This window comes from Phalangium opilio, unplaced genomic scaffold, assembly GCF_054372755.1.
Source record: "Phalangium opilio isolate 3A_F unplaced genomic scaffold, DU_Popi_V2 ptg000063l_1, whole genome shotgun sequence".
In the NCBI taxonomy this organism is placed as follows: Eukaryota; Metazoa; Arthropoda; class Arachnida; order Opiliones; family Phalangiidae; genus Phalangium; species Phalangium opilio.
In genome coordinates this window covers 2073717-2097357 of record NW_028324180.1, presented here as the reverse complement: position 1 = coordinate 2097357, position 23641 = coordinate 2073717, and the positions used below count along the sequence as shown (strand labels likewise).

At 38.3% G+C, this 23641-nt stretch overlaps 2 protein-coding genes across 2 annotated transcripts in view; both read right to left on the bottom strand.

Annotated features, from left to right (window-relative positions):
- Positions 1 to 15982, bottom strand: part of LOC149662694 (uncharacterized) — a 32130-nt gene extending 16148 nt beyond the window's left edge. The window contains exons 1-2 of the mRNA XM_089842284.1: positions 13991 to 15982; positions 12008 to 13925 (exon numbers count right to left, since the gene is read on the bottom strand). Of these exons, the coding sequence (XP_089698410.1) occupies positions 12008 to 13925; positions 13991 to 15982 (3910 nt within the window). The remainder of the gene's footprint in view (positions 1 to 12007; positions 13926 to 13990) is intronic.
- Positions 15983 to 19894: 3912 nt separating this feature from the next.
- Positions 19895 to 20445, bottom strand: LOC149662693 (deoxyuridine 5'-triphosphate nucleotidohydrolase-like). Its single transcript, XM_089842283.1, has 3 exons — positions 20265 to 20445; positions 20021 to 20196; positions 19895 to 19948 (listed from the first exon to the last, which is right to left on the bottom strand). The coding sequence occupies exons 1-3, from the start codon at positions 20443 to 20445 to the stop codon at positions 19895 to 19897; spliced, it is 411 nt and encodes a 136-aa protein (XP_089698409.1).
- Between the last annotated feature and the right edge of the window lie 3196 nt (positions 20446 to 23641).

Here is a 23641-nt window from a genome sequence, read left to right as displayed (position 1 = left end):
TTTTTTCGAGGAAATTGAAAGGGACTTCACGGGACCGGAAAATCATCCTACCAGAGTACAACTATCACCTTACGCGGCCATGTTACAACACAGAGTCGAAATCGATTTAAAAGAAAAAGAAGAAAAACGAAAAAAAATATATAAAACTCTAAACAATTTGATAAACTTACTCATTTTAAGATGAGTAGTTCGAGCGATTCCGAAAATGAAGAACCGCTAAATTTAAGTGTTAAAGCTAATCCTAAACAATTTTATACTTGCGAAAAAATATTAGATAAAAAATCTCGAAAATACAAATGTAATCAAGTAGAATGTAAAATTAAATTTAAAAATTTAGAACGTATTAAATTAACCGAAGTAAACGAAACGTTTGTTAGTATAATTAATTCCATACTCTTTGAATTATTACGCAATCATCAAGGATATAATAGAGTTAGATTTTGTATTCGTTCGGATGAGTTGGATAGTCCGATAAATTTAAGGTTTATGAATATTAATGAATTAACGGCTGAAAGAGTAATAGGAGCTATAAGTCAAGTTGCGCAATCAAATCGAAATTTCCATTTACAAAGCTCTTTAGTTTTTGACGTTATTTTTTTACATTGCGACGTACCCGTTGGACGTCGATCAAAATCATTAAAAAATAGAAATATAGTAATTTTGGATACGTTTATAAAAACGAGTCCAAATTATATTTACATTGACAATACCGATAACTTATGTTTTGGAAGAGCTTTGGTGATAGGAATTTATTTGGCTGATAAGAGATTCGAAAAGAATACGAATGAAAAGTATCAAACAACGAACGAGTCAATTAATTATTTTAGAAAGATAAAAAAATGTAATCACCCCCTCCAAAAAGAAAAAGCGGAGCAATTATATAAAAACGCTAATATTTCTCCGGATACCGTTAATTTATTAGATATTCAAAATTTTCAAACTTACTTAAACGAATATCAAATTATTATATTCAGAGCTGATAATTTAGAAAAATATTTTGTCGGACCTTTCAAGGAAAAACAAATTTTTCTATTGTTAGTTAATGATCACGTGCATGTAGTTAAGGAATTGCATACAATGTTTGGCGGTATATCTTATTGTTCTAAATGTTTAAAAGTATTTCACGGAACTAATCAAAAGAATAATCACTTTTGCGAAACTCGAGTTAAATGTAGTAGATGTAGAACTTTAAATGTATTCCACGAAGATAAACTAATTAAACCTGTTAAATGTCGAAAATGCCATCGTTATTTTAAAGGAGAAGAATGTTTGAATTTTCATATATCTAACGGAACGTGCGATAACTTTAAAAGGTGTTTAAAATGTGGACTAGAACTGAAAGAAAAACACTCTTGCTCGAAACCATGTAAAAACTGTTTACGCGTACACGAGAGGAACCGTTGTTACGTTATGCCTCTTTCGAGAACGTACGAAAAAACCAGATATTGTTATTTCGATACCGAATCAATCGTTAAAAATAACGAACACGTCCCTGTCTTACTCGTAAGCGCTATGCAAGAAAATGAAGGGAACAATTACGAGTACGAGATATTTCGGGGGTTCGACTGCGTCGATAAATTTCTAAATTATTTATTCCGGACGAAAGAAATGGTTTTCCAACACGCGACAAAACGGCTTAAAGCAACTAAACCGGTTTTTGAAAATATTACGTTGTTAGCCCATAACAGTAAAGGTTTCGATTCGTTCTTTATTCTTCGTGGGTTATTAAAATTGAACATCATACCGGATATTGTTTTTGACGGAAGCAAAATGTTGGCCATTTTTTTGAAAAATCAAAAAATGAAATTTATCGACTCTTTCAATTTCGTCTCGCAACCATTAAGATCGTTCCCCGCGACGTTTTCTTTGGGCGAAAATAGAAAAGAATTTTTCCCTTACATATTCCACACCGAAGAAACTTTGGATTATGTCGGTCCACTACCGCCGAAAGAGTATTTTCAACCGGAACATATGAAAGAAAAAGATTATAAAGATTTTCTCGAATGGTACGCGACGAAATCGAGACAATCGGTCTATAATTTACGCGAAGAATTGGAATATTATACTATCATGGATGTTAAGGTTTTACAACAGGGTATGGATAAATTTAGACAATTGTTCGAGAAGGAAACTGGTTTCGATGTTTTAAATATGAACGCTTTAACCATAGCGGGGGCCTGCACGAATATTTTCCTTCATAAATACTTGGAAGAATTTACACTCGGAGTAGTACCGTGTAACGGCTACAGGAATAACTACAATCAAAGCAAATCTGCTTTAAAATGGTTGGCGTGGGAAAAAAAAGAACGCGGAATAAAAATTCAATCGGTTCTCTCGTTGGAAGGAGAAAAAAAGATTGGACGATACCCGGTAGATGGTTATTCTTCTCAACCCGAAATAATATTTCAATTTGACGGAGATTTTATTCACGGATGTCCGAAACATACGAAAGGAGGCGAATGGAATCCGTTATTGCAAGATACGTTTAAAAATTTATACGAGAGAACTCTGGATCGAGATGATGATATCATGTGTAATGCACCGAACGCTGAATATGTTAGAATATGGAGTTGCGAGTTTGACGAAATGTTGAAAAACAGAATCGAGGTAAGAAAGTTTTGCGATTCGTTACACTTTCGAGATCCGATAGGTCCAAGATCGGCATTATACGGTGGTCGTACTGAATGCTTCAGGCTGTATCATAAAACCAAACCAAACGAAAAAATTCTATATTACGATGTTTGTAGTTTGTACCCCTTTGTATGTAAGAACAGAGACTATCCTAAAAATCACCCGGAGATTATTACGAGAGATTTTTCATTCGATTTGAATCATTACTTTGGGGTAATGTCTTGTAAAATATTAGCTCCGAAAGACGTTTACATACCGGCATTACCAATTCGAACCAGAAAAAAACTATTTTTCGCTTTGTGTCGTACTTGCGTGGAAAACGATATACAAATAGCCTGCGCGCATAACGACTCCGAGCGAGCTTTCGAAGGGATTTGGCCCACCCCAGAAATATACATGGCGGTCGAAACCGGTTACGTTATATTGGAAATCTTCGAGGTTCACCATTACCCCGAAAGGTACACCTATATCAAGGATAAAGATCCTGGTTTTTTCGGCAGTTACATTAATACATTTTTGAAACTAAAAATCCAAAACTCTGGCTGGCCTCGCAACGTTACCACCGACGAGGAAAAAACGGAATATTTAAGACTGATTAAAGAACGAGAAGATATCGAGATTAGACCCGAAGATGTAACAAACAATTCAGCTCTACGCGCGTTGGCGAAATTAGCTTTAAACTCGTTATGGGGTCGACATTGCTTAAACAACGATAAACCAAAATCGGTTTTCGTCAAGGATTATCAAGATTTCATTAAAATTATAATGGATCCGACATTGGAATTAACGGATATGCGGCCAATTAACGACGATGACGTTTGTTTAATGACCTACAAATTCAAAAAAGATTTTTGCCCGACATATTACAAAGGATCGGCAGTGTTGGGGAGTTTCGTTAGTTCGTACGGTCGGATTGAATTATTTCGAACTCTGAATAAATTAAAAGAAAGGGTTTTGTACTGCGATACGGATAGTATTATATTTATTCACAAAGAAAGTGACGAATTTCTTCCACCCGTCGGACAATTTATGGGTGATTGGACCGACGAAGTTCCGAATGGGTATATATCGGAATTCGTTACTTCGGGTCCGAAATCGTACAGTTACAAAACAAATACCGGGCATTGCGTTACGAAAATGAAAGGAATTTCGTTAAACAGGAAAAACGAACAGATAATTAACTTTGATTCGATCAAATCGGCTTTAGACACTCCGGGAACTAGTTACACTTTGGAAATCCCCTTTAACGTTGTGCGTGACAAAGCTCGCGCGAAACTACTTTTAGGAAATCTGAAAAAAGTTTCGGCGTGACTTTTAATAAGAGAATAATCGCGAACAATTTTTTAACATATCCGTTTGGATACTCGTTAAAGCAAGATGCATCGTGAAAGTCTTCGTTTAAAATCATTCAATGGTCATTGGACTTCCAATTCGTCGGAGTTGGAAGTTATCCCCGCGGAACTAGCAGCGTCGGGTCTCTTTTACTTGAACGATGGTTTAAAAACCATGTGTTTCAGCTGTCATAACTTATTCGATTGGGGAGGATCGAATGAGACTAATCCTCACGAAGTGCATCAAAAACAAGCTCCATTTTGTAATTATATTCTCGGACTCGATATTACTAACGTGAGTCTGGCTGATGAAGAAGGGGAAAAGAGAAGATTAAAGGAAGAAATCGTGGAATATTTTGACGAATCCATCAAAACGTTTACGTCGAGTTTCGTCGATTTAATTCTCGAATCGTCGATAGATGCTTTCAACACGGAATTTCAACTCTAAAAGAAAAAAAGTGACTTTCGACGATATCCCCGTGGTTTTTATTATTCCGTACGAAGATCGCGTTAATTGGAGAGAAATAAACAAACTCCATTTTCAAAAACTTTTTGAGAAATGTTTGATTCGTGCGCTTGTAGAATAAAATTCCAAGCCCCCATGCAAATTTTACTGGCCGGTAGTACTATGGCTGGTAAAACGACGTGGATATTTAACCTTTTGAAACACGCCCATTGTTTGATCGAACCACCTCCGGACAGGATATTGTACTGTTATAAAGAATATCAACCGAAATTTGACATTGCGAAAAAAGAAATTAAAAACATTGAATTTTTGGAAGGACTCCCCCCAGATGATTCTTCATTTTGGGATGAAAGTATTAATAATTTTCTAATAATAGATGATCTGGCATTCTCTTGTTATAATAGTTCCCATATCGCTAATATATTTTGCGTCGGCTCTCATCATAAAAATTTATCCGTCGCTCTTTTAACTCAAAATCTTTTTGGTCAAGGTAAAGAGAGTCGAACCATTAGTCTTAACTCTTCGTACATAATTGTTTTTAAAAATCCGCGAGACGGGTCTCAAATAACTTACTTGAGCAGACAAATATTTCCGAATAATAAAAACCTCGTAACTAGAGCGTATGATTTTGTTACCAAGGGTACTCCCTATTCTTACTTGTGTATCGATTTAAAACAAAACATTCACGATGATTTGCGTTTAAGAACAAATATTTTTCCGCATGAAGGAAATATGATTATTGTATGCGATGACAAATAAAATTTTGTATATAAAACTATTTATCGTTTCCGTATGTCTTTTATTTCGCGTTGGAACGTTCGAGGAGTTGGAATGGTTAAGAGAAAGCGTAAATCGAGTTTGTTAAAAAAAGTATTAAAAAGAAATTTTAAACGAAAAATTCGAAAGAGAGGACGTCATCCGCTACATAGATATTTACCATTTTTTCGTGGATTGGTACGCGCCAGTCAAAGTGGCGGAGGAAAATTAACCAAGGTACTGAAAAAAGCCAAGCAAAGTCAAATCAAAGCCGTTCACAACACGTTTTATAATTTGTTAAAGGGAAATATTCCATTACCCGAAAAGGATAGAATTTATATTAAAAAACATCGAGTATATATAAGAAAAATCGCTAATAAAAGAGGTCTGGCTAAAAACAAACGGAAACTTCTTATAAAACAGGCGGGAGGATTTTTACCCGGGTTAATAGCTGCTTTGGTACCGACCTTGATATCTACCATCACTTCATTAGCGAGATGAAACGAATGGTATTACTACCCGAATCCGCTGTTTTATCGGGAGCTGAAAAATAAGCGACAGAGTTGGATCGTGAAATGAGTCGGATTTTAAAACAAAACACCTCTTCGGAGGATAAACTTCGACATTATTTATTAACTTTACAAAAGTATTTGACTATGAAGAGCCTGATAGAACCTCCTAACGTCAACGTTGCAAATATTCCACCAGTTTTCCAAGTTCAACAACAACAACAACCCGTTCAACCACCGCAATTTCTAACACCTAATCCGTTTTCAGTATTGCAACAGCCGCCTTCGCAACAACAATCACCTCAAGGGACCCCCCTGGCTCTCTCAAGGTCAACGCCGAGGTCACCCTCGAGGGTGCCCTCGACGATTAAGAAGTCATTCCCACGGCCTAAACTCACGTCGACTCCGAAATCGAAAGGACATCGACGATATACCAGAGGTATACCGGAGGCGGAGGAGGGTGATGATGGTGATGATGGTGACGGTCATCCTTATCGCCCGAGACGTCTCCTTACGGGTATGAAATTGCGAAAAGTCAAAACACCGATAAAATGGTCTAAATGAATATGTACCAATTTTTTTAAAATAAAAAAATATTTTATTCATTTTTTCTCTTGATTCAATAAATGTATACACATATTTAACATAATAATCACGTCGTTGTAAGGTTTATCTTTCACGTCGTACAATTCTCGTATTATTTCATTAAAAGAAAATCCGTGACACAAACTTGTTAAAACAAAAATAACGTGTCCCCCGCATGTAAATGAACTGTTCGGCTGTATTTGACAATTATTGTAATACCAATTGGAAGCGTAGCTTGATAGATTAAAACCGTAATAACTAGGGTCTTTACCGTACGAGCAAAAGAAATAACCGTTATCGTTAGTATCGATATAGACTCCTAACCAATGCAATCCTTCGTTTGAGGATGGTTCCGAATTGACTACGAAACAATAGGGTTTCCGTTCTGGTGGGTCGGGTAAAATATCTTTCGGGAACACTCCTATGAAGTAGGGTCTCGTTCGAGGATCTGTGCTTAAAAAAAGGTTTAATTCTTCCGTGTTCATTTAGCGACTTTTTGTAATTCCGGTTCGTAGAATGATCCTTTTATTATTTCGTCGTTTTCGTCTTTTATTATGTAAGCAGTTGCAGTACGTAGTAGTACTTTATGCACGACAAAAATTTCATTCGTCCAATATCCAGTGTATCCTTTACCAAAAGCGCCTTTGTCGGACGTAATTCTCACCAAATCACCCTTTCGTAATTTTGGCTTGTTGCTTGTACGTTTCTTCTTGTAGTATAATCGTTTCCATATTAAATGTTCGTTATTTATATTTACGTTTTTCGGAGCTATACCGATTGTTGAATGAACAGTGGCGTTATATCCATTTACAATTTTTTGTAAATGTTTCGTGTAATTATAATTGTTATTTCTCGTCATTAATCGAAACATTCGCGTTTTCAACGTTCTATTCCATCTTTCTATCATGGCGCATTTTAAATTACCGTAACTAGCGTACCAATGGATATCCTTACTTTTAAGATAGGCTTGCACTTTTTTGTTTTTAAACTCGCTTCCTTCGTCGGAATTTAACCTCGAAGGTGTACGTTGCTTAAAGATTGTACCGAGAGCTTTTATAATTTCTTTCGCCCCCTTTGTTTTTAACGGTAAAGCCCACGCGTATCTCGACAAGACGTCAATGACGGTTAGAATATAACGATATTTGTTATTGTATTTGGATAATTGGGGTAAATCGATTAAATCGCATTGGAAAACCTCGTTCATACTAGTGACGTACGTTTGATTTCTAGGATATATTTTTCTTCTGGGTTTATGTTTCGTATACGCGGGTTGGGAAATCAACCATTGCTCGATATCTTCCTTTGATACATTTGGTAGAGCTTTTTGTAATTTTCTCACCGAACCTAAACTCGCGGGATGTTGCGGATCGTAATATATATTTTCGATTTTACGCGCTATTCGTTTACTTACCATCTTAGAAGGTATTTGGGTAATAAAGAAAAAAACCATCTGTGAATAAGCTTTTTATTTATCAAACGTAATTGTAAAAAACATCTCTTTTCAATTCCGTTACATTGCCGGTAATAATAAGAAATAATTGATCCAAATTTTCGTTCTTCTCTCCAAATCGTTTTTCAAACTCATTCTTCAGGTTCGTCTTATTTAACATCGATATCGCTTGTAGGATGTTCAAGTCAGTATTCGAATTTGAGGTGCAGGATACGTGGTGTTCGATTTCGCCTTGGCAATTAAGATTACCGCAGCAGTTGGTCTTTTCCAGTAAATTTTCGGTAATGTCTCGCAAAATCATTGTTCTGAATAATTTCTTGGTATTGGCTTTTATTTCCAATTGCCGGTCCAATTCCGGTTTTATTTGTTTCAATCGACTCCACGTGGTTTTATTTAAACAAAATCCTTTACACGTAGCCATCCACAGTAAATCGTAGCGATGAATATTCGAATTTTCGCATACGTATTGTCGAATGTCGATATACTTTGTTCCGGTTCCAGATACGTAACCTTCAACTTGAAAATTTTCCGGTAGGGGACTGTGGAAGCGGGGTAAGACGTCTTGGAAAAACAAGTTTATATAATCCACCAGCAACCATAAGTTTTGATATACTTTGTTACTAATTGTAACCATATACTCCGTTCTCGCATTATCGGAAATGGAAATAATTAGATCATCGCCAGCTTCGGCTATCTCGATAGTTTGTTTATCGGAGAGATTGTACTGTTGTTGTTTCATGATTTTCACGCGATCATTTGACGCTAATTCGTTGAAGACGTTTAATTTTATATTTCTTTCAACACCTTTTTAATTTCCTTAAAATCCCAACAATTACCGACGATAGTTACGTGTCTTTTGTTATTTCTAACTGTTACGAGAAGATTATTATCTTTTCGAGTTGGTAAATAAACGTACTCGTCCATACTCTCACTCTAGTTTGTACAAAACGTTACGATCCCTCGTTATTAATAACTCGTTTTCGAACTCGGCGTATACTATGGCTGTTACCGCAAACGTGAGTGCTTTGTTAAAACGTATAGTCAACCTTAAACTACCGTGTTTTTCTAAAGAACAATGCTCGGCACTAGCCTGCTCTTCCGGAGTAAAATCAACAGCGTATAAAGTGTTACCTCTAGGATAATCAAAAAGACTAATGTAGTTTCCTTTATTTTTCCCATACATATCTAGAGCCGTAAATAAGGAAGCGTATTCCCTACAGTATTGATCGTGAGTAAAATCCGGTGTGAAAGGTTGATCTGGATAATTTTTATTCCCTACTGTAACTGATAAAAAGTTCAAATCTAAGTGTTCGAAATAAAATGGATTTTGAGATATACGCCCATTGAAGGCTGATGTTTTAACGAATCCGATAATCATTCGATTAGGAATTCTACCTAAAAATAGGTTTTCTTTAATCGTGTCACTGTTCCCTGCTTCGATACTAAAATACTTTGCTACAGTTTGATTAATGGGATACACACACGGTGTTTTTTCCAAAACCATAGCATGCGCTAGCATAATTTCAGAGTTTGGTTTTATTTTCCGTACAAATAAAGAAGCTGATTTAATAACGATTTTATAATTAGTAATTGGATCAGCAGCAGCAGCGCCAGGTTGATAAATTATTGGAAAAGTATCCGCTGATCTAATAAATTTAAACTTTATATCAACGTTGTTCAATAAGAACTTGTTCATCTTACATACATCAACGTGTAATCTCCCTATCATTTCAAATATTTTAGATGCTCCGGTTCTGGTTCTTCTAGATTTCATTCCGTTATTCTCAGCATGGTGTGAATCGGCATTTGTTAGTTTTGTATCTTTGTAAAACATTTCTAATGCCAATTGCGTGTCTTTAGCTTCTTTCCCATAATTTAACATTGTTTCGAAATAAGCGATATATGGGGCTAAATTATTCACGACTTGAACCTGAGTATCGTTAAACATAACTTCTATTTGATCAAATAAACTCCATAAGGTTAAATTAACCGGTCCGAGTTTATCGTTGCCCGCGATTTCTACCCATTTATTATCAGTTGTGTTAAATCCTAATATTTGAGCCTTAACGTACAGTTTAATTTTTGAAGTGTCTATATAACTATCGGGAGTTCCGGGAATAAAAAATTCCAATGGACCACCATCCGTTATAGCATTAACAGTTTGTAGTTGTATGTCGTTACTGGCCACAATATTCAAATTAGTGACGGGTTTAGCGAAAAAATCTAATTCCGACATCATTCCTTCCATTTTTGAATAACTTTATTTGTCACTGTTTAAACGTAAACTATTTACTACTCGTGTAAATTCCCTACTTTTATACCCCCCTTTGATTTTTAAGGGTACTTCTTTAAGCTAAAAAATCAGTCTTCTTCCTTATTCTTTTCACTTTTCTCTTTCCTAGCTTACTGGTTCTTCTTCTTCTTTTACGTCTTCCACTCCCAAATTGCGCTTCCCCTATTTTATCACCCGCTTTATGTAATAAATTAGACCCCGCAATTTTAATATTCTTTTTGAAAGAGCTTTTAGGATCTGCTCCCGTTGATATGTCGCCGAACCATCTACTTCCGACACCTATCGCTTCTCGTCCAACAGCTTTTGCTGCTGGTTTGAGTATGGGGGTTATGAAGCGAACTAAACTCTTAAATATAGATCCCAAACCGTTTCCTCTTTGAAATACTGGCCCAACAAACGCCCCGCCCGATTGTTGTAAATAATAATTATAATATCTATTCCGTACAGACATTATTAGTGATTACGGATCCTTCTAAAATGTAAAGTCGTAACGGTTTTTCCGAGTTTGAATGGGATTTTCGTTCCCGAATCTGTCGTTATATCTATCTCAACTAAATTAAAATTGGGTGTACGTACTGGATAATAATTAATTGGATTGAATGTTAACACGTGAGGTTTATTATCTCGACTGTTTTCAGGTCTTGGAATTGTACGTAAAAGCCCACCCCAAGAGTCACCTATTACCTGGGGGTATATGAGACTCGTATAAATGAATAAAGTTTGTACACCTCTATTTATATCTCCGAGATGTTTACTTTCCGTATTGTTCCTCAACGGAGTGTCTACTTGACTCTTATCAAATCCTAACATGTAACCTAATCCGGAATTATCTTTTGGAAATGTAATTGAAAAATAATCCATATATTTTGCCTCATTTACGGTAATTTTATGCCATGGGGTATTCTCTTTAACAATTCCAACCCCGCATTTGATTGTTACTGTTCCTGTTTTATTATACACAAAATCGAAATATTTTCGTTTCGATTCGGGTAAAACCATTTTCATTGCTTCGAGTACGGTATCTATACTTTCATACGTACCGTGAGGTATCGTATAAGCTTTCGTTTCGATTGATGCTTTATTAACATCTTTATTTACGTCAACGGGTCTATTTCGGTCCCTTGGAACAAATTGTTTGACTTGGAATTTACCCAAATTTCTGGTATCTAATTGATCTCGTGCAGTGTCTAAAGGATTACTAGCTATATATGTTTCCCGAACAATCCATCGATCCCAATCTAATTCCGCTATTCCAAGTACTTTTCCATATTCTTTAGGAAACTTAATAGCCGTTTGTTTGTCTCCGTTAATTTTAATTTGCATAAATGTCATTCCCTCTTTCGTCATTAGTTCAAAATTTATATCATCCCCAGCTTTTGTTGTTATTGACTGTTTAAACGTTTCGAATAATTTTTGGTATATACTAGTAGGTTCGTCGTTCGGTCCCCTCACTATCTTACCCAATTTACCACAACCCCCTTCCCCAATTTCGTACTCATAATCAAGATCCACCGATCTAACGACAAATTCATCAAAACAATCAGTTATGTTATCCCACTTTGAAGGCATATTTATTTCCGACAATCCAACCTCCCAATTTCCCTCCGATAAGTTATACGTTGTAGGTAGTTCCGTCCTATAACTTGTTTTAGTATTTTCAGGATATAATTGCATCGAGGCATTACTAGGTAAAGTAATGTAAAAGGAATCGTAAGCGGGTGCTAACATTGCCATGTTTACTTGTCGAGTTATTTATTGCTAATGACTTATTCATCAATGTACTAATTGCTTTTATTAACTATTTTGATTGACAGGTGTGATACGGTTCATTTGCATGGTTTAAGGTATGGATTTCTGAATTATGCAAATTTTGATAATTTTTACCTCATTTGCATAGTCAAAAGTGGGATTTCTGAATTATGCAAATTTGGATCATTGTTGGTTAATTTGCATGCCTAAAAGTGTGGTAACTTACTACTTTCGCAGTTACAGGTCCACGTTCTATCTTTTGCTTTCTGCTGGCGTGTATGAATCGGTGGACGTAGGCCGTGATTCGTAAAACCTTGTTGATGGAATAATACTTCTGGAGGTCCATTAGGTTGGATATACCTCTCCCGAATTCGTCTGGGCTACTTTGAATGGTTAGAACTGTTTTTCTGGTTTCCGCTTGCAGGTCCGTGTCCTTGACTTCTATTTTTTCTGAGGGCCATTCCGATTTGTTCTTCTTAAGCCAGTGAGGGCCCTGCCACAAAAGGTTATTGTTCAGGATGTCTTCGGCCTTGGCCCCTCTACTGGGAATGTCAGCAGGGTTTTCGGTTCCTGGGCAGTGATACCAGTCCTTTGTTTTGGTTAATTCCTGGATCTCCTTGACTCGATTATGGACAAATGGCTTCCAAGTTTTTGCCTTTGACTTGATCCAATAGAGGGCTACCATAGAGTCACTCCATAGGTATTCTTCCATTTCCGTGTGAAATACCGATTTTACGTTTCTAAGCAGACGAGCAGCGAGGAGGCAAGCCATAAGTTCCAGGCGGGGTGGGAAAAGATCTTCGATTGGTGCAACTCTTGTCTTGCTAGCTGCGAATGAGACTTCTTGTTTTCCAGATTCGGTGACGCAACGTAGATAGATTATAACAGCGTAGGCTTTTGTGCTGGCGTCACAGAAGGCATGAAGTTCTTGATGAACTATTTTTTCCGAGGTGTGGTAGCATCTCTGAAGCTTAATCTTGCGGATCAGGGGCATTTCTAGACTCCATTTTTCAAATTCGTCTTTGATTCCGGCTGGCAAAACTTCATCCCATTTGACCTTCTCTTTCCAAAGTTGCTGAAACAGCATTTTCGCTCTAATGACGTAAGGAGCAAGTATTCCGATCGAATCGTATATTTGAGATACGGCGCTTAACAAGTGCCTCTTGGTTAACTTGCCTTCTTGGAATACTCTTAACAACTTAGTTAGGTCAAAGGAGAATTCATCTAAGTCAGAATTCCATAGAATCCCCAAGATCTTTTTGTTGTGGTCTTCTTCCAAAACAGAGGTTCCTATTTCCCTTTTCCATTTTTCTAGAAGCTCCGGAGAATTAGTCCTAAACTTCCTCAAAGTCATGTTAGCTTTGCTAAGTATGCTGGAAGCCGAGATGGATAGATTGTATGCCGATTCAACGTCTTTTCCTCCGCTACACAAATCGTCCACGTATAAATCGTGCCGTAGGGCCTCGACAACTTGCTGATCCTCTTCCGGTTGATTTTTAAGGTGTAGCTTGACTGTAGCCGCGAGTAAGAATGGGCTCGACGTTACACCGAATGGTACGCGAGTCATTCTTAGTTCTTGGAATTGGTTTTCTACTATTCGACCATTATTTTCTGTTACCCACAAGAACCTGACCGAGTCTCTTTCTTCTTTGTTAAGAGACACCTGAAGGAAGGCTTTGGCAATGTCCGCAGTTACAGCTATGCGATGGCTTCGGATTCTTAGTAGTAGCTGGAGAAGGTCCTGGTTTAAGTTGGGTCCGGCAGATAGGCAATCATTTAGGCTGGGCTGGTCTTTAGCGTGGGCGGAGCCATCCATTACTACTCTTAGACTGGTAGTTGAGCTTTCGTCTCTACGCACCCCTTGGTGGGGCAAATAATAGGTTCCTACTGGTCGGATTTCTGGATTCTCCACTGGTTCAACTATTCCCAATTTTACTTGTTCTTCAATAATGGTTTTGTACTCGTGGTATAGGATGGGATCTCTCTTGAATTTCTGTACTAGGCTCCTAGCTCTCTGCGTTGCTAATGGTAGGTTATTTGGCAAGTCTTCTTTAGGTAATTTCCAAGGGAATTTGACTTGGTATCTGCCGTCTTCAAAGGTGGTTTCTGTTTCGAATTTCTCTAAGACTTCTGTACCATTAGGATCTTCATCTGGCTTGTCATGAATCCCTAGAGATTCAAGATCCCAGAATTTGCACATGATAATTTAGCTTCTGATACGCTTATGTGCATAGCCACTATTTGGGTATTGTTGACTGAAAGGGTGTGGGTTACGGGTCCTTGTATAACCCATCCGATCTTGGTTTCAGTTGCTGCTAGTTTTCCATCTATCATCTCGATTCTTCCTGAAGCCAAGTCGTAATACTGGTCGGCTCCTATCAATAGCTCAATACTGCTGGCTGTGGGCGTATCTTCTGTGGGTTCATCGGCTAAGATTAGGTTACGCGATCTGGCAAATTCTTGAACTTTGGTACAGTTTACGAGGGTTAGGGCGTTACAAAGGAACGGTACTTCTATGGCGGTGATTTCAATCACTTCATTGGCTTCTCTCGCGTTTTTCAGGGCTACTCGTACGACTCTTCTGGTACACTTGCGGGGAGCAGCGTTCATAAATTCAGCTATCTCCAATGATTGCTGTTCGACTACTGGTAGATTTAGTTTTCTCGATATGTCTTCCTTTACGAATGCGGCTTGGCTTCCGTTATCTAATAGGCATCTAATCTTCTGTTGTCTTCCGCTTTCTTCTGGTGAACTAACTAGGGCCATGGCAGTTTGTAAGACAACCATGTTTCGACATCCCGCGACCGTGGTTACGCTGATTCTTTTGGGCACGGTTTCTGGGTTGGTTTCTGTAACTCTATTTTCTTTAGGGGGTTGAGATCTTTCCCTTTTATCGCTCTTGTGAAACTTATTGTCTTCGCAAATTACGCAATTATGGCGTCGACGGCAAATCTTGCAGCTTTGAAAGCGAGAACTGCATTGACGTGCGGTGTGACCGATTCGGGTGCATATAAAGCATCGTCCTTGGCTTTTAATAATTTCTTTCTTATCTTCTAGGGTATAGTTCGCGCATTCGATGGTAGGGTGAGCGGAAACTTTGCAGAATATGCAGTAGATTCGCGGTCCTGGCGTAACGCTTACGTTTAATGCAGTGGCGCTGGGATAATTAGGCTTAGGTCGTTCGCGATACTCGTATTTTGGTGCAGATGTCTGGTATTTTTCCGATTTTGACACGCGTTTGTCACACTTGATATTTTTTAACCTAGCGCTAGTCTCTCTACCCTGAACTTCACCTTTTATGAACTTTATTAAATGCTCTACATCCCAGTCCTCAATGTCCTTTCTTTGCATGCTATATTTTAACCTAATATCATCAGGTAGACAACCTACTATAGCTGGGCACGATGTGGGACAATTAGCCTTTAAATCTAAGCCTAAACCTTTTAAACTTCTAAGATTGGTTTCACAAGAATCATAAAACATTCTTAAAGATACAGTGTCATGTGAATTTTCTACTGGATCTAGCGTTAATATTTCTTGCATTAAAGAGTGAACAACTAAACCTGACTGATCAAAATTTTCTTTCAATAATTCTACGGCTTCCTCGTAATTTTGATCTGACACAATAAATCCCTTTACAATACCAAGGGCTTCCCCTTCCAAATACGTTAAAAGATAAGAAAAAAGAGTGGACTTAGATAAGTTTCTGCCTTCTACGACCGATGAGTTGAACTGACTCCAGAAGCGTGGCCAATCCGTGATGTCTCCGGAGAACTTCTTTATGACGAGTTGTGGTAACCTTGATTCTTCTCTTACGGTCACTGCTGATGTTGAATGCGTACTTGTGTTGGCTGATGCGGATGAAGAACCCGACGACATTTCTAGCTTTTTTATCCTCCGTTTAATGGCGTTCTTCTCCAGTGCGATGTCATTCTGGTATTCCTCGGCGTTGTTGGTCTCTGCTGCAAGAAGCGGGTCATCATCTACGGTTGTGGTCAATAGACTCTCAATTTTGCTATCCAATTCTTGTAAGGCTTTTTCCTTGATTTCGAGTAAGGATAACTGATCCTCGAAATCTTCGATGGTGGCGGTCCTGTCCTTATATAAGACCTTTAGTGTGGTGTGGATCTTTGTGGTATTCGATCTGACTTTGGTCCTAATTGACTTGAATTTCATAAGGTCTGCTGTTCTCTGGTCTTCTCTGGTAGCCATTGATGCGTGTTCTCACTAATAGTTCGTCCGATTCTCACTTAAAGTTCCGAATAAAGTTAATTATCTCGCGTCTGTACGAATGCCGATGGTTTCCGGCACCATAAATTATGTGGAATAGTTCTGGGAGAGCTAGGGTTTTTATTTCTCATGGACTAATTACGAACCGACTGAAAAATCCGTAACTAGTGATCTTAAGTTTGTTTTGAAAGGATTTCACGAGAAATTAATATTAACAAGAACTTTTACTATTTAATAGCACAATTTATCGATGACAATTTACAGTTTAAAATCTTTCTCTTTTGGAGCGTCCGCGACAATTCAACAAATTATTCTAAGTTTAAAATTGACCTTTTTGGTCTGGGCTCTGGTTGAAAAGTGATTTAATTTCGATTTACTATTCTAGTTGTAAGGTGTTTTTTTGAGTTTTTTAAGAAAATAATTATAGATAAGGGGCCGCGGGTTACAGTTAGACGAAATGACGTATTCTAGTCTAAAAAACTACTGTTAAAGGCTTTTTCTTTCATACTATTCTTAAATGGTTGCAATAAAAAATACAGTGTTTTACAGATTATCGGATTGGTTTTTTATAAAATTTGATTAAAGTCTAAAAATATTCAACAGTAACCACATTTCGTCGTTTGATGGCACGGAAAGAGTAATGATTAATATCAACAACAACTCTTTCCGTGCCATTAAACGGCGAAATGTGGTTACACAAATTGCGGCCTAATAAAGGCTGCCGCCCATGGAAGTTTTCCCGGTATGGACTCCCCGAATTTGTCCATTATCATTGGTTACCAAATAAAAATTTCATTAAGCAAATATGTTCATTTTTCTTCTTCATCATTATTTAAGGTTTTTTTTTCTGGTTAAAGTTTTTCCCAGTTTTCTGTGGTTGGGGTTGACTAGATCGAGCAACCACATTTTGACGAATTTGACGAGACCCATCTTGACTAATTTGACGGCGCGCATCTTGACTAATTGGACTAGGTGAATCTTGACTACTTTGACTAGGTGCATCTTGACTATTTTGAGCAACCACGTCTTGACTAATTTGACAGGGACCATATTCTCTAAGGTCCTTTAGGAGGAATTTCGATCCGAATCTTTTCATTCGGAGTCAATTTCTCCGAATGAAAATAAAACGTGTTCTGTAAAAACCTTATCCTAATCAAACGGTGATAACCTCTCTGAATCATTCGGCGGCCGAAAGAGATGGCCGAATCGAGCATTCGGATATTTTACCGCCTCTCTTCCCTCCATCAATCTTAGATTCGCTGAACTTTCGCGGGAGTTTTCTAGTATTTTTCCCGGTACCTTTTGGCTGGCACCTTGGCTGTGGTTCAAATTTTTATTTAGCATGGCTGCTTTTTCAACTCAAGCTTCATCGTTTGCGATTTCAACATGTTAATCGCATTGCCCGTCGCGATTTAAGAGTTCAAAGGGTTTTTCGAGACTTAAAATCAAGCGTGGGCAAAATTTTAGGTTAAAGCGCGAAATGGCTTTAGGCCTTGGCGAAATCTACAAGGTAGATCGACGGCTTTTTGGTAGATTTAAAGGTAAAAAACGTCGTTGAATTTATCCTACAATTAAGTGATAATTTCTCGGGATCCAATTACTTAACACAGATTTAATTGTTCATTTTAATATTTTTTCTACCCGGGCTCCAACGTATAGTTATAAAGGGTATATAACAGATCATCTCAATTTCAATAGAGAAAGCAAACGAACTCAAATGTCGACTAGATTATATACGCATGAAAATGAGGGTTTAGATATTGACAACCTTATTAACTCTCCCACCTCGAACGGTTTAAAAAGGAGAATGAATACTATATCTCAGTCGAAAATTGTAACTGTCTTTGGTCCAATTTACAATGAACTTTTCAACATGAATAAAGCCCTATTAAATGGGGTTTCGCTTCGATTAAAATTTAATCGAAACCCCGATGATTTTGTTTTAATGACACCCTCGACCAAAAACGATGAATATAAAATTGAAATTGTGGATAGTAGTCTATATGTTAAAAAATGGAAATTAAACCCCGATTTGGTTCTCGGACACATGTTAACGTTAGAACATAGACCGGCTGTCTATAACCTAAACCGCAGTGAGGTCAAATTTTTCACTCTACCTCAGGGGACTATTGAAACGTGCAGAGACATGGTGAATAATGGTACCCTACCCAACAGATTAATTGTCGCAATGTGTAAGTCCAGTAGTTTTAATGGTAATATACACATCGCCTTACACATTCGAACATTTCGGTCTCACTCACTTAGAGTGTTTAATAGATACTCGTTGGTATCCTTCCCCCGCATTTACTCCGAACTTCGGTGAGAAAAGAGAATATATCAGCTTATTCACGGGATCTAATAATTATAACATTAATTCCGGATCGAATATAACATATGATGAATACGTTAGTGGAAATTCATTTTTCGTCATCCCTCTAACCGCCGATGAACTAGGGGGTTTAGAACATTTGGAGCCGATTAAGACAGGATCTTTACAGTTATATTTAAAATTTAAAACGGCTTTAACTGACAATATAAAAGTCATTTTATTTTCCGAATTCGAATCAACATTGAAAATATCCAGGGACAGAGGTATCACGTATAATTAGACAACCCCTACCGAGGAAAGAAAATGGATACCCTGCAGGGGTTTACCCTTCCAATTTCATCGCTAATAAAAGGAAAGAAGATTACTATATAGTTTTTAACAATCAAACGAGTGATCAGCCAGGACAACACTGGATTAGCTTGGTGTCAAAGCTAATAAAAAAGGGGGAAATGCGATTTTTTTCGATAGTTTTGGTTAGGACCTGAAACGTACAATTTGAAAATACATCATCTAGCGCGTCAGTTTCAAATACAAAATAATCAAATTCAAGACTTTAGATCTTCAACATGTGGACTATACTCAATTGATTTCATTCACAAAATGTACAAATGATGGAGTCTCAAACGGATTATTAAATGCTATACAAGATATCCTGATTTAAACGATATTCTAGTTTGCTATTACGTTTATAAAATAATAAAAAGTTTTGAATATTTTAAAAAATACTGTAAAACGTCGTTGATTACTGGATTTTGTTATAAGAACAATCTACTCTATCGCTTCAAATTAATTCGGGAAATACATCGTTACATACACGCGTTTTGAGGGAAGAAATGAATTTCAGTACATGGTAATCTATTGTCTTCAAATATCATGTATGTTTACCATACACTTTGAACATGGAACGAGTGAGAAAGGAAAAATTGCTCGAATAACGAAACAAAAGCCTCCATTTGATGAAAAATGTTTCGGACGAGGGATTTTGAGTACGGAGACCAGGAAGAAAGAAGTTATTTACCCCACAAGTACCATCATTCTCGAAAATATCGGAGATGGAGAAATTTTCAGTCGTTTGGTACTTTATTCAACCGTAGCTGAGACCCACGATATGCGCAGCCCGCCAGAACTACTGGAGGAAAAGGTGAAATTGCACGCGGATAATTTCTTACTTTGGGTGATGCGACAAATGAATAATACTAAAACCCCGGACAGCTTTTACCACGAACATTTATCTTTAGTTTTAAAGTAAAAACGAATTTGTAATTCATATTCCAAAATAAACAAATTTGATGAAAATATTTTTGTCTTGATTTATTTAACACATTACAAGTTTTGCGGATAATTAATATTGTTGTTACGATTTGAAGTTATATTTACTCCTATAAAAACAAATTAGGTCTCCTCCTCCTCAAATACTTTAAAAAATAATCCACATTTTAATTTTTATAGATCGGGAAATAGAACGTGTCCAGTTTTTTTTTCCACTAAGACCCCCCGATCTTTACGTCACAAAAAAACGGGGGGGGGGACGCTTTTTATTAGATTCTCGTATGAATTTAAATTCGTTATTTTCCAGTTGACCCGAAACCGTTCATCCCTCTGGCAGTCATTTCAAGTAACTTGAGGGAAGAAAATAAGGTTATACTCCAATATAAAGTTGTTTTCAAAACGCGTAGTTTTACCTCACGTACTAACAAAACAGGAGACAATAACTTCACAAATGAGTTGAGCAATACGATCTCCCTTCTCGACGATAAACATCTCGTTTGATTAAATAAGATAACCCCAACGTTACCCGTATAATCTCGATCTATAACTCCACCTCCGATGGAAATTGACATTTTCAACGCTAAACCCGAGCGTTCGGCTGAAAAATTTAATTAACTTTAAAAATACACCCCTTTTAAGGATGATGGTTCGGGAATTAAACCATACTAATGTGGGCGTAGCAATTTGAAGGAGCACGTATTTGAAGATCTGTTTCTATCAACATTGTTGATTGAGCAGGGATTTCATAATTTCGAGGAGAATACAAATCGAGTCCGGCTGAATTTGCAGACCCTCTAGATGGAATAATCGCTTCTTGAGAGAGCTTAACAACTTCCAACGTATTCATTTCAACGTTTGTAGCGTAAATACAAATTTTCCAACCATAGCTATGTCTTGTATTCCCAGAGGGGTTTTTTCTTTTTAAATCACATCCCCTCCTCCTCTAATACTTTATAAAATAATCCACATTCTAGTTTTTATAGATCGGGAAATAGAACGTGTCCAGATTTTTTTTCCCCACTAACACCCCCCCCCCGATCTTTGCGTCATAAAAAAAACGGGGGACGCTTTTTATTAGCCATAGAAAATACATAGTACAGGTTCTATTGGGTTACCCATGGGAAATAACATGGAGGTACCGTGGAAAACTCCATAGGTTTAACATGGTGGTTCTGGATTTAGGACCCCCTTATTCTCACTACTAACCTTAACCATAACTAATCTTTACTTAGAACTAGGGATACAAAATAACTACAGCTTAGAGCTAGTCTTATAACTTGCAATTTAACTTACAGCTAGGCTTAATGGATATTGAACTTACGACTGCACTAAATTAACTTTACTTTTACTTTACAGCTAAACTTACGTAATAGGAGCGAACGACTCAACGCGGGTTTAACTTAACATTACTATACTTTATATCTAAACTAGTTCCACGGAGCTAGGAAGACTCAACGCAAAGGGCGGAGTAAGTCAAATAAAATACTAATAAAACTCTGAGCGAAGGGCGGAGTAAGTGTACTATCATACTGATAGAGACTAGTCACTAGCGGCGACACTTACTTAAACCTTAGAAGGAACTAAGTCTAGCCTACCTGCCTAGTCCAGAAGTCATTTCAAACAGACCGAGGTCCGATGCACCATTACCTTCTCCTGCGCCATGCCCCATGTGCCTAGCTCACACGTCATGGACTTCTAATTTCTTACAGGGTAGTGAAACTAAACATTCACTCCCTAGGAGATAGAATCGACCAGGCCTGTTTCCCCACGTCCGTTCCGTAGGGACAAACCACACTGCCTCCGAACGTGGGACAGCACCTGGAGGAGCACAAGTGGGTGTGGACCCAAAGGCGCCACACACCATCTCGACCAAGGTCTATATACTTTTTTTCTCCGTGGCCCGGATTTTGTCGTAAAACGACCGGAGACAATGCCAAGCCTAATTTAATAAACCCAAAGGCTTTGGACTTTCTAGGTTGCCGGACACCATATATTTTACTTCCCTGGCTCGGACTTTAATGGGATTTTTAGTTCATATTAGACAAGTCGACTCATCCCCGCATCACCGCCCCCAGAATGGTGGTTTTGGTGACACGTGCGATGGAGCCGACGAGAGCCCTACCACCACGACAAGGTTATGAACTTTGGTAGGGAGAATGGGAATGGGACAGTGGGAATCTCGTTAATGCGCGTCACTAATTAGATGACGAGGCATTTGGCTATCTTACGAGAGTCAATAGCGGCCGAAGGCGGTCCCGCGCTTCTATGGAAGTTTACGGGAACCCCCCCCCCCACGACAGAGGGGTCAGACGTCGCCCTACTAGTATGTGTATTGGTAGGTGACACCACGGGCTTAGCCTGGCCACACCCGTTCTTCTAAACTATTGACTGGTTTTGCCGCTGAGATGGCAGGGCTCACCAATGCCGGGGAAGAGAACCCCGGGGACAGGTTTTGCCTTACCTGCCCCAAATGCCATACATACGCTTGCGTGACACTACCCGCGCTTGGTTGAATTTCTTCATTTTTACATTCAGAGCACTGGGCTGAAATCACATTGCGTCAACACCGATCAACGGAGTCTCTAGTGACGAGCGCCTGACGCCGCCATGCGGGTCTGCGCTTCAAAGTGAAGGAAGTGCACAGGCGGTTCGTCTACTACGGTATGTACACGGTAGTTAACACCGTGGGCCTAGCCGAGGCCACACCGTTTCGATACTGGAGTCAACTAAAGACCCGGATTTACCCTGAGAAGACAGGGCACACCTTTCTGGGGCCACTCCACACCCCAGAGAGCAGGCTTGGCCTTCACCTGCCCAGTATGCCAAAACAAACGCTTGCGTGGTCTGCCCTTGTAGAAAACCGGGGACTTGATTGACCACTTTGGACGTGCCGTGGACCATTCTTGAGCGCGACGTGCTATATATGTATCTGTAACTGTATACCCTCTTAAGTTTATGTAACATTTATATATTTTGCAAAAGTTCAATGTACATTGAAAACTGAAGTAGTTGAGAATGTGTCCGAGTCGGGACCACCTCTGAAAGAACAAAACCAAAGTTGGATTAATCAAAAATGTCTTGATTAGAATCAAGGCCTAAAAAGTATCGATAAGACTGAGATTATCACTTGTCTGAATGATCAGATACTAATTTTTCTTTTTAATTGAAACTTAAATGCATGTTTAAGAAAAAACAACGTTCTATTACCGTTTTCCGTTGAAATAAATTATTTTACTGGTAATCAATTTCAAAAATTTACTTATCTCGGCTTTTCGACCATAATTCCATTCCCCGAAAACATTTTATCATTGCATTAATTACATTAAGTATTTAATGTATTGATAAAATGTTTTCGGGGAATGGAATTGTAGTCGAAAAGCCGAGATAAGTAAATTTTTGAAATGATGATGGGCGACCTGCAGCACCGTATCTCTCCCAATGTACCTCGCGCACGCCCCTACCCTTCGGTAGACGATTGCTAAGTGCTGCCGCGTAGCCCCATTTTATTTGTATGAGAACTAGCTTCTATTTTTAAGATAGAAGGAGAGCATTTTTACAATTTCGTCCAGTACGCTGAGGATGCTGGGAGGACTATGGTGTCGTAGGTGGGGGTACACAGGCAACGCTATAGGTATGGGGTTTCCACTCCATTCCTCTCTCCTTCAAGGTTGGGACTCCAGGCATAGCCGACTCCATCACGCACTCGACAACGCAAAGCAACTCGCGCCAACGTGGGAAATAAGGCAGTGACACAGGGCAAATGACCAGTTTAAAAATTGCCTGGTCCAATTCAAAAATTAAATCGGAGGGGGGGGGTCAGTGGTCCACGAGACTACTAAGAAAGTTCAAGGGTAACCAGACCCCACACATTAAAATTCTAATATTTTAATTCTCCACTTCTTTAGTTTAGCAGACGACGTGCTCTGGTCAATGGTCACGGACCAGTTTATTTATTCCAAGTCAGGAAAGTCGCTGGCCTAATCTCCAGTTTAAAAAATCCTTATTTGGTCACGGTCCAGAAAACTCACGTAAACGCGACGTGA